At 42.1% G+C, this 12,453-nt stretch overlaps 1 protein-coding gene across 1 annotated transcript; it reads left to right on the top strand.

Annotated features, from left to right (window-relative positions):
- Positions 1-6,516: 6,516 nt before the first annotated feature.
- On the top strand, positions 6,517-8,816 carry LOC143109882 (thrombomodulin-like). The gene has a single exon (XM_076272689.1). The coding sequence runs from the start codon at positions 6,738-6,740 to the stop codon at positions 8,364-8,366; it is 1,629 nt and encodes a 542-aa protein (XP_076128804.1). The 5' UTR covers positions 6,517-6,737; the 3' UTR covers positions 8,367-8,816.
- The last annotated feature ends 3,637 nt before the right edge of the window (positions 8,817-12,453 follow it).

Genomic DNA, 12,453 nt, shown 5'->3' with positions numbered 1-12,453 from the left:
CTCTTGTGCTCTCTGGCCATGTTTTGCCATGGAATTGTAGCTCCATGCAAAAAAAAGAAGTAATAGAATAATAATAGGATAATACATTTTAATAATGGATAAAAGTTGAGGAGGTTAAATTAAATGAAAAAATACCTCTGAAGACAACCCAATACTATAGTAAAAGTATCAAAGCCAGTATAATTTCTTATATTTTTATTTTTTAATATATTTTTTCCTCTTTTTTTCCTTTACAATTTGCTATTTGTTACTCATGTATGTATCCTTGTATGTATAAATAGCTATATGCCATATATTTGCAAAAATTTATATGGAAGACCGACTATGTGTAAGGATGCACAGCTACAGTCATCGTTAATGGAATTACCAAGGGTAATTACTATTGCTTTCTACTATTTAGTTTTGAATGTAAGGAACAGAAATGCATACAAGGTAACTTCTCAAAAGGAATAGGAAGGTTTTTTCTCCAGTTTTTGCACTGTCTTTTGATCCTGTGAGGGAAATTTGGTCTCTGCCAATCCGTGAATTAGTGAAACACACTCAGCACACAGTGAACACACAGTGAGGTGAAGCACACACTAATGCTGGCGCAGTGAGCTGCCTGCAACAACAGCGGCGCTCGGGGAGCAGTGAGGGGTTAGGTGCCTTGCTCAAGGGCAGTCAGTCGTGCCTACTGGTCGGGGTTTGAACCGGCAACCCTCCAAGTTACAAGTCCGAAGCGCTAGTAAGCCTGATACATCTTACAATGCTCCTCTTGGCAAGCCTGATACGTCTTACAATGCTCCTCTGCTGGCAAGCCTGATATGTTTTACAATGCTCCTCTGCTGGCAAGCCTGATATGTTTTACAATGCTCCTCTGCTGGCAAGCCTGATATGTTTTACAATGCTCCTCTGCTGGAATTGGCACCGAGTGCACCATATTGAAAAAGGAAAAAGGAAATATTGAGAAAGGAACCAGTTTGTTTACTAAGGAGACTGGAGCGGGGGGGGGGGGGGGGGGTGTGCAGCTGGGAGGGAAACCACCTTTAGACTAAAAAGCTGCATGACTTGAGTTTAGTCCGCAGTGTTGTGTGGTCATGTGATCTCCAGTGATTTACTTGACATGTTTTGCCTGCGAGGCCGTGAACTAAGGATGTGAGTATAGTCGCCTAGGAAGGAGAAGATGTGTCTGCACAAACACACACACACACACACACACACATGCACGCTCTCTCTCAGACACACACGCATACACGTGCACACCCTCATACGCACAGGCTCAGGAAGTTATCAATTACCTTACTGTTCCACTCTAACTGTATGATAACTAGTCTGAGATTCTTCTTAGTGAAGACAGCTGAGATGCCTTCTTAGTGAAGACAGCTGAGATGCCTTTTTGATGCACACTACAGAGGACTTCCACATGTTCCACTTTGGGGAGTGCAGCTTCCTCCCTGACATCCCACACTGAGATGTAGACAAGATGGAGCCATTGGAAAAACCTCACGTTTGAAACAACTGACCTTCGACATGGCATTAGGTGTAATATAATAATATAATATAATATAATATAATATAATATAATATAATATAATATAATATAATATACACACACACAGACACAAACACACAGGGACATTGGCAAGTTATTTTCTGAGCCTGGCATCACCATATACTATAATAAAAGGGCTGAAATATTTTAAAGGTAAAACAAAGTTCTACCCATTATTGTGATAACAAAATATTCAGTTATTGCAAATGATATTTGGAACTCTTGTACTCCATCTTATTACAGCAGAGAGTACCCTGCAGCTCAAAAATTTAAGTGCAGGCCAAAATGACAGAGGGCCAATGCATTCTCGCTAATAGGGGGTTCACTGTAAGTTCATAATATTCCTGTCAGCAGGCCAAACAGGCTTGCTCTTGATGGTGAGTCTGTGTCCGAGTGCATATGTATGTGTTCGCAAGTGTGTGTGTCTGTGTGTGTGTGTTGTTGTTTTTCTCACTTACAGAATAATAAGATCAAAGCTGAATTTGCATGGCCCAGTAGAGCAGGTCACTGAGTCTTGCAGCGCTTTGAGTGCGCTGACATGAGTGTGCTGAATGGGCAGCCGTGACCTACTGGTTAGCACTTCGGACCGGAGGGTTGCCGGTTCGAACCCCGACCAGTAGGCACGGCTGAGGTGCCCTTGAGCAAGGCACCTAACCCCTCACTGCTCCCCGAGCGCCACTGTTAGTGCAGGCAGCTCACTGCGCCGGGATTAGTGTGTGCTTCACCACACTGTGTGCTGTGTGTGTTTCACTAATTCACGGACTGGGATAAATGCAGAGACCAAATTTCCCTCACGGGATCAAAAGAGTATATATACTTATACTTATATAGGGATCAAAAGAGTATATATACTTATACTTATACTTATAATTACTTATGTGCCTGGTGCTCTCAAGTGTCAGAATGAATCTGATAGACTCACAAGACAGGGCCCTGGGGTAAGATAATCCGGTAACTTCTTCCTTAATCGGTTTGTTTTTTTTCCCCTCAGTGGACATCTCTGACAGAACGTCTTTGATGACATGTAAAGTACGGGCGAAGGCGCTCACTGTCTCATCTGTTGCCATCTTGTTTGGTGGTCGGTCGGCATCTCCGTAAATTGAATGCATGAGCCAGTAGTTACAATACTCTAACCACATTACTGTGCGCTCTGGGATCTCTCTATATATCTTGGCTTTCCACTGCTCTTTCTGACACAGCGGAGTGCCTGCCCTGTACTGAAGGGGAAGAATCCCTTCTGGTCTCCAGCAAGCCTATCTGCGCTCCCCAGACGCGTTCTTGTTCATAAACAATCCCTCCCCGCCTCCCCTGTTCTAGCACGAGCCTCGTTTTCGTTCATTGTTGCTCTGACTCTTTGGTGTGATAGTTTAACAATGGCCCGAAACCCACCGGTATCAAAATATTTACACAAATCAGGACTTTCTCCTCTGGCAACATCTCCAGCAGACTGTTAAAAAAAACAGCTGGCAAGAACATGTCTGCGTTTTCAAATTCGCTCGGAGAAGGCCAGTCCCCCTCCATGTGAGGCCTCGACGGACACAGCATTCCTGTGAAGCCCCCACTTGTCTTTGTCCAGATCCCTCTGCCAAGAGACACAGAACAGCAGTAATCTGCTTGTATTCAGAACGTTTGCAGAATTCAATCAGCCACATACCAGAAAATTAGAAGTGGCTCAGAGCGAGCTTTCTACACAAACTGGGCCACCTCCTTTGTAATCCTTCATCATATCGGCAATACAGTACAGTGACTTAATGAACTTACTATTCTTAACCTGATAAAATGAATGTTCTTAACATGATGAACCTAAGATTCTACAGAACTTAGGGACATTTGTACAGCTTTTTTGACTTAATCATTTTAATCTTTGTAAGGTGTTCATATTTTTGTTACTCAGCTAATGTTCCCGGGTCTGGTGGACCCACCATATGAATAGGTTTTTAAATCAATACAGCCATAACAATTTATGTAAACCATACTTATCAGACGTGTGCTTTAGCTCAATTACCAGTGATACCAGTGGTTTAACCATTTATGGTTAATATTTGCCATTTACCCCTGTGAGATCACAAATTTTATGATCATATGAATGATTTATTTGTTTATTTGTGTTTTTTTTTGTGAGAAAATGCAGTAAAAAAGGAAATTCAAATACAAAGGTATAGGTGGAAAAACACCACCAAGGCCAATGAGTTTGATAAATAGCATCATTTTTCTTTTAGCATACATTGGATACAGGCCCCACAGACCCGAACACCTTACAAGGGCTTTGCTTTATGCAAGAACAAGGCTTGTACATCCTCCTGTAAACCTTTCCTGCGACTGTGACCAGTCTTCTTTAAAGCTGCAGTTGGCAAGATTTTTTTGATCATATTCACTTGAAACCGACACTATGCTCCGACAGAACAACATAAATCAGCCGGTTTAAAAAAAAAAACCCCGCACTTCTACCTCCACCCAGAGCCTGTTATTTGTTTTGCAAAAATCCACAGCTCCCGGTTCTTCAATCTGTCAGACTTGCCAACTGCAGCTTTAATATTTAGAAGTCCTGAAGAACCTTGTTTTATCAGTGAAATACATTTCAACACTCTAGTTAAGCTCATACAACATTGGTGGCCATGTACACTGAAGGGCTCGGGGCACAAAATTCCCAACCGAATACAGTTGGTGTCATTTCTACATTGTAGAAATGATTCATTTGACATCTGTTCAAGTGCATTGAGACATCCATGTTATGTGCTCAAACCTGGGGTCAGAAAGAAGCACCCTCATCCACCTTACAGCAATTAAAGCTGATTAAGAGGAATAACTTCAGCTATTCTTTTTTGTGACGATACAAGCCACAAGACCCGAGAGACCTTCTGATCTTTCACGTTGAAGCTCTGGCTTCCCACAGTCCTGCAAGGACGAGATTTACGCCTATGTTTCCGGAACCACCAACCCTGTGAGCATAATTCTGAAGGGCTTTTGAAAAGAGATGCCGGGAAGTCAGGTAGGGGTCATGAAAACAATGTGATGATTGTTCTGTGATGTTATTATACGTATGGTGCAGATTTTGGCAAACGCTTTCTAGCAGGCCACAACGAGATTCTTTTAACCGAAATATTCTATTTGTATTCTCTGGATTACCTGTAGAAAAATTCTATATGTATTTTCTGGATTACCTGTAGAAATATTCTATTTGTATTCTCTGGATTACCTGTAGAAATCTTCATAACATTCTATTTGTGTTCTCTGGATTACCTGTAGAAATCTTCATTTTTACCAGTTTACTATTTGAACTTCACTCCGCTCCTGACTAATAGTTTAAAAAAAATACTCTCAAGCAATGAGATGTGACACAACAGTAGGAAACACTACACAGTTACTCTGATTATGGGGACCTACCCAGCTAGGTCATTTCCAGAGAGGAAAGGTACACAGCCCAAAAAGTGCCCACCCCTCTCATGACTGTTCCTCAACGTCCTCTGGGAGGCATGGTACAGGGAGGTTACCCCAGTGGACTTCCTGTCTTGTCCTCCTCCACTTCCTGCACGACCAGCGAAAACACCTTGATTTGCTTTGCGGTATTTATCATAAGATGCCTATCTGTATTCTGTTGTCAGTCATGCCTGTTGTTGGTGGCACCAGCTCCATCGCTTTTCTGACGAATTACAAAAACAGCAGAGCCAACGTGGGAGAGCACAATTTCCTTCTTCCAGCTCCTCTTTTCCAGTTGATTTTTCCAGTAACCTTTAAATATTTTTCTAAATGCCTCATATAGTGGGTGATTCAGGGGAAAGGATACATGTCATGAAATGCATCTCAAAAGAAGCTCTTTCCTCAATACGTGCGGTGTGCTGTTCATGAGTCTCTTTGGGTGGAAACCTGGAAAAGGGGAAAAAGATTGTTGCACTGAGCCAGTGGTGTGAAGGAGACGGAAATGTAATCACATCACATTTCCTCCTGTGGAGTAAGTTACCTCTATAAACTCTCTCTCTCACACACACACACACTCACTCACTCACACACACACACACACACACACACACACACACACACACACACACACACACACACACACACACACACACACACAGGCAGAAAGAGGGCAGAGTGCTCAGAACACCTTTCTTCCTCTCCCATCCTGATGCTGAGACCTAGAGCCCAACTAATGACAGAACAACCTGAAAAATGTATTAATCATTCATATTAATCATCCTATGCCCTTAATTGAATGCAATAATTGCCTAGATTTCTCTTGTTGACATGAATCACTGTCATTGTAAGTCATGCATTTATGATGTCATGATTTATGGTACCCACGTGTATGTAACACAATGATTTTTGCTATATCAGGGAAATCATAAATAGCTCCTCATAAAACCCAGTAATTTGTATGACCATTCAGAATCTAATGCATTGTGTGTTATTGGTCTGTCTTGGACATATTTCAAAGTAATTAAATGTTTCATATAATTAACCCAAACTCTTCTAATCACACTTCCCTCTTGCAATACATTCACACTCATTTAGCAGATGATACCAATTTTCATGATGGTAGGCCTACTTCAGGCTAGAATTTGACATCTAAAAGACAAAATTATCTTAAGAGGTAAATATTGGCTATGCAAGAAACAGAGGACCTTGGTTCTCACCGCCTGACAGTGGGCTCTGTTTAAGAATAACACAATCTATTTAACTAATGGGGACTATCAATAAGACTGACAATATTAAAAATATTTTGTATTTTAAATCCGACGTTACTATTGTGTTTCCATTCATTTAATTTCAAAGCAAACTATATTCGTGATAAGCTATGGGTTGGAATACGATTTTAACATAATCTGAAAAGTCTATGAAAAAGTCTCTCTAGACTGATGTTGGGCAGCACTCGATTACATTAGTCAAGTTAATCCCCAAATATAGACGACAGTTGGGGGAAAAAAGAAAGGTGGGTGGGGATTGGGGTTAAACGGTAGGTCACTTTTTACGTGTCCATATTCCTGACCGTTCCCTGACGCTGACTCGCAGGGAGGAGAAAGTTATTGGAAGACGATTAAGCAACTGCACCCGTCTAAACTTCGAGAGGAACTTCCTTCCTCTGTATTCAGCATGAATGGTTTATAAAGGTCTGCAGCAAGGTTCACAAGACAGCGTATATTCTACTTTGATACTCACGTCGTGACACGCCATAAAACTGTAAGCTCTAGTTCCCATCCCACCGTGTATGATGTCTAAAAGGAGCTCTTCGACGATGGCGGCGTCTATGCAAGTGATCCTGACTTTGACGTTCCTCTTGGACGTGGAATCACTCACCGGTTTCTGTGTGGACAATCAATGCTTTAGTGTACACGAAGACATGGCAGATTTTACTGCCGCAAGAAAGGTCTGTCAAGATTTAAACGGACATTTATTGACAGTGCGATCAAGCATATCAAACAGCGCCATCTCAACTTTATTGACCGACTTAAAAGGTGACTTCTGGATCGGGCTACAGTTTAATGGCAACTGTCCCCAAATCTCTGATTTGAAAGGATACAAATGGATAACGGGACAAGAAGAAGCCGACTTTCGCAACTGGGACAAGAACGACGCTGTTTGCCCTACCTCCGAACAGTGCGTAACGGTGTCCACAGACGACCTCAAGTGGAGGGAGAGATCGTGTACTGATAAAGTCGATGGATTTATATGCGAGTTTGGATTTGACTCAGGTTGTCAACCACTGTCGAATTCACAGATCCTAACATACCGGACACCGTATGGCATTGAGGGGCCTGAGCTTAACGTTTTGCCGTTTGGAAGTGTGGCAGAGCTCAATGGTGGGACTCAGTATATTTGCATTGGTAACTGGGAGAAATCACCGTGGACCTGTGAGGTCTTGAACGGCGGCTGCGAGCAGAAGTGTACCAGGGTTAATGGTAAACCTGTATGCACCTGTTCTCCTGGCTACTTGGTTGATGACCGCAACGGTCAATCCTGCCGTTTAGCTGCGAATGATCCTTGTAAGGGATCTGGGTGTGAGCAAATCTGCATTCCGCATAATGGAAGTTTCACCTGCCTTTGCGAACAAGGTTTTTCTCTGGATGTAGACGGCAAGAGCTGCAAAGACATAGATGACTGCGCAGATGAAAGAATTTGCGCGGGGGCTCACACGATGTGCGTAAATACGCACGGAGGTTTCCATTGCACTTGCAAGAAGGGGTTTGAAATGCAGAAAGGCTTTTGTGTGGATATCGACGAATGCGCTAAAATGCCATGTGAACACGAATGCATTAACACACCTGGCAGCTACAACTGCTCTTGCTATGAGAGACACAAGGTATCAGACGAAGACCGTCACAAATGCATATTGCATTGCCCTTACCAGGAATGTCCAGCTGTTTGTGACCCCAACGAAATTTTTCAGTGTGACTGTCCAGATGGTTTCATCATCGACGCTAGAGGAGATGACCGCTTTTGTGTTGATATCGACGAGTGTAATAATTTTTCTTGCGACCAGCATTGTGACAACAGCTTTGGTGGATACACCTGTTGGTGTGGTGAGGGATATGAGTTGGTGGACGACTATAAATGTGTACCAACTGAAGGATCAGGCTCCACGCCATCATATAGCGATGTCACCCCGACCGTCAAGTACACAACAGAGAGCCCGTCAGCTGTGACAGCCGGTGGTCTACTTGGAATTATTGTTTGTGTTGTGTGTGTCTTGGTCGCCCTGGTTTTGCTCGCTCACCGCTGTCTGAAGCGTCAAAGTGAACATTCGCTCATCGGTGCGCGTAAAAGCACTGACTTGCATGACTTGGAACAAATGACCACTGAAAACTACAAGCCAACATTTTCAGAAATTAAAAAATGAAAGGAGATAGAGGCCGTTTTTTATCATACCAAAACAGCTGATGCCTGGCCTTTCCCTGGAGTGAGACTTTTGTGCAGAAACACAAGATCTGCAGTTGGGTCCCTGAAACGCTGGCAACTGCAAAACTGTCACCTCCACAGTGAGGAGAGAATATGAAGAATATTTTTTTTAGATTTGTGTATATTAATGTAACTAAAATGCTATATGTACAGTACACGAGTGATACATTGTATTTGTTTTTAGAGAAGCACAACGGATTCTGAAAGGACATGGGTGAATGTTTCTTGGGGGGGAACTGTTTACTGTTGTTTGATGTCTATAAAATAAAAACAAATTATTGTAGGCCTATATGACACAGAAGTCTTTTTAAAGTGTGTCCGGCATGTCATTTTCTTTGCATTGCATAAATATATTAAATCATGATCCAGTGAACATGTTTATACATTACAATGTTTTATATGCATTATTACATCGCTCACTGTCCACAGTAAATATACTGTATGATGCTATTGTTGTTAGTAAAAAATGTCAGCTGAAGAGAATCAAGTGAATATCAAAACTATATATGTCATATTATGTCATGGGTTAATCTTAAATGAATCGCTGCTTTAAATGCCTCACAAATCAACCATATGTGGTGCAAGCACCTGGCCTCTAACTCCTCTTGAAGAGTAGTCATTTTGCAGGCCCCCCCCCCCCATTCATAATTTTATTATTAGTTTTTAACTGTCATCAAATATAATTCAAATTAAGCTGTACACAGTAGCTTAACTTTCTGCATTTGGGTTCTAATTTGCATTTGGGTTCTAACGCATGTGCATCACCATCAACCTCCCATCCCTTGCTATCACCAAAACACACGTCAGTTTCAGTCAGCTGATATTAATGAGATAATATGCGGCGGGATCAGGCTAATCCTTTACCGCACAACCGAGCAAACTCGAAGCTTCAATCAGTGTGCAGACCTTTACTATTTCTTCTCAGTTACTTTTTTGGTTCAGCACCTGCACTCCTGTGATGGGCGCGCACTCCTTCGTTTCCCAAAATGATTCATACCCTTTTTAAACAATCACTGGAAACATCTTTATTTACCACCACAGCTCTCAAAATGGTTCATAATACCCACCAAGCCTCTTCATGTCTCCACAATGATTGTAGACTGCACCTTTTTAGCAGCAATCTGGGTTTTGAGGCAGGAACAATTATTTGCCATCACTTTGGCCTTGCGCTCACTTTTTTGACTTTACTTACTAACTTACATACTATTGGGGCAGGTCTCTCGGCACACTGCCTGATCTTTTCCTCCTAATCTTAATGTAGGCTCTTGTTTTAGTGTTACTGTTTACTTTGACAAAGTGACCAGGTCCCCCTGGTTGAAAAACATCCCAAAATAATAATTTTCTCACCCCCACAATTGAAATGGACATGGTGTCATTTGGGTTTAATGCTTCCCTTTTTTATACCAATCTTAGGCCATGTCCCTGGCTCAAAAAAATCCAGCGAAAGCTAAATTCTTTGTCCAAGTGTGCCCTTATAAAGGTTAAGCTGAGTTGTGCATGTTTGGAGAAGAGTGGAGAAAAATAGAATGAGAATTCTTTTATCAATTCTGTTGTGGTGTCTTTTACTTAATGGGCATATTTATATTTTATATTTATATTATGTTACATGTTTTTGGTAATCCAACTGATTATGTTACTGATTACAAAAATTACCATGTAATTTGTAGTCAGTAATGGATTACATTTCAAAGTAATCTGACCCAACCCTGGCGAGGAATCATGGAGGAAAAGAGCCTTGACTGATAATGGATGGTCAACACAGCAGACTCTCGTCAGTGGTCAAGAGGGGACATAGATAGATAGATAGATAGATAGATAGATAGATATATAGATAGAGAGATAGACAGATAGACAGATAGATAGATTGGGGTAAAACCAATACAACACAAAGCTAAGAAAAACAAGAATAAAAAAATGTAGAGCTTAATATGGAATCAAGTGTCCAGTAGGCCCATGTTAGGGATTTGAATTTAGTTTGGGCTGCTATAGGAAGCCAATGTGTTTCCTTTGGCTGATGAAAGATCAGAAGTACTGCTGCATTTGGAATAATCTGTAATGGTCTCATATCATAACAGGTAGGCCAGCTATCAATGTATTGCAATAGTCCAGTGGGAGGAACCATGACCTGTACAATAAGTAGTGTTAAATCTTCCCAATGTAGTATAGGATAAACCGACACAGTCAGCTCCATGTTTACTTGTAAAGTTGTTTAAATGTTCATGTCATAAGCTTCTATTGGATTTATCCCCACAACACCTGTGCATACCATAAGAAAAAACTGAAAGAACTTGAAGTTGTTAAAGAGGGCCCTCTAGTGGTCCTATGATGACATAGTAAGATAGATAGAGATATCAATCTAGATTCAGTGATTAAATCTAAACACAACACAAACACAAAGTAGTTATTTTACCTTAATTAAAATAGTAAAATACCTTTGCACCCCTGGGGTGTGTAGAAACACTAGGCCTACTACAGCCTTTAATTGATGAATGGAGGTGCAAATTCCTTTCTTTAGCGATTTACATTAACTGTAGGTTATCACCACCAGTGCACTGTAAAAGTTTTTTCCAACTTGTGTGCCGTCACCACATTTAATTCCTACGTTTTGCCTGCATGGATACGCGACTGAGTGCGCATATAAATAATATGCAAGATGCAACAACCATTTCTAAGAGGCCTATAAACGGCAATTTCTGGCATTACTACTAGCATATGAATGCATTATTTATGTTGAAAGACGTGAAAGAAATGAATGACTCAGGCTTGCACAAATTCATCATTTAAAATAAAATGTTTCACTTTCGCTATATTGCGAGAATAGGCTACAATATGGAAAATGTTTCAAAGTTCCCTTTGAGTCTGATCGGCCCCAAAAATGTATGGGATTTCCTTAGCCTGTGCTACACCTTTCCAACAAGTTTTGTGAAAATTGTACCGGTAGCTGCGATATTGTTGACAGCCCTACCTCACCGCAGTAGGGTGCAGTAAATGGTATAAATAGCTTTTGATAGCGCATTCACTAACGAAAAACGGAAAACCACCAGGACAAACCACTCAGAGTTGTAGGCTACTCTGGAACCATCACTAGGTCACTAATTTTTGCATTATTTACGTTTGATTACATTTCAGATGGTGGTGCGTGTTGGTTTCCTGTAGGCCTAGTATAACGCTTTTTTCTGTCTTTATTTTTCTATGTCCGTATATTGGGGGGGACATTTTGGTCATATTTGAATATTGGGGGGGGGGGGGCACGTCCCCCTCAATGTCTATGGTGACTACGGCCCTGTACAGATGATTCAGATTATAGGTTAGGGCCTGTACTGACTCAGTTACATCCAGAAAAACATGAACGCATTGTGGCCTTCGCTTGTCGCATGCTGCCAAGAGGAAGTAGGCCTACTCGTCTACAAACGGCTCGTGTCCATTATTGCGGCGCGTAGACGCTTGCAAATGCCTAGCCCATCTCGCGGTCGCCGCTTGTGGGCGTGTATTGGCTGAAATCAGTTGCTGCTTGTGGGCGTGTAGTTTAAACTGTTCAATTCCGGCACTATCGTTCCGGTAGGACCTGCAAGAGACAAACTTCACTGGCTATCATTTCATTGGCTAACCGCCTTGCGTTAGCCGCTCTCATTTGCATAAAGTTCAGCCGAGCCCAACTTCTTGACGCGCCGCTTCTGTTTGAATGGCCGCGCCGCCTTCCCAAGGTGCATTGCAGAAGCGTAAACCCCGCCTTGCCGCTCTCCATAGGAAATTAATGGGCTATGTGTGGCACGGGTGGGCTTTGCCACGATAATGGACACGAGCCGAAAGAGTATGAACGGTGGAATGATGGCGTACCTACCTGTGGAGACACAGATTCACGCTCCGAACAGACCACCAAGCAGTCACGACTCTCCTCAACACTAAAGGCATGAACAGAGCTGGCATGAGGATTGCAAGATGGTCTGCTAGACCAGGGGTTCCCAAACTTTTCCACGACAAGGCCCCCCAAATACCACTAGGTTCTGGCCAAGGACCCCCTTGATGTG

Source organism: Alosa pseudoharengus, unplaced genomic scaffold (assembly GCF_046254945.1).
Source record: "Alosa pseudoharengus isolate Yale_2024_CS ecotype anadromous, Long Island Sound unplaced genomic scaffold, YU_APseudo_1.1 YU_APseudo_1.1_scf_7, whole genome shotgun sequence".
In the NCBI taxonomy this organism is placed as follows: domain Eukaryota; kingdom Metazoa; phylum Chordata; class Actinopteri; order Clupeiformes; family Clupeidae; genus Alosa; species Alosa pseudoharengus.
Note: the sequence above shows the minus strand (reverse complement) of the source record. Positions and strands in the feature narration are given on the sequence as shown.

Excerpts from the sequence above, each read along its gene's own strand:
- LOC143109882 (XM_076272689.1), top strand. The coding sequence starts at position 6,738 with ATGATGTCTAAAAGGAGCTCTTCGACGATGGCGGCGTCTATGCAAGTG.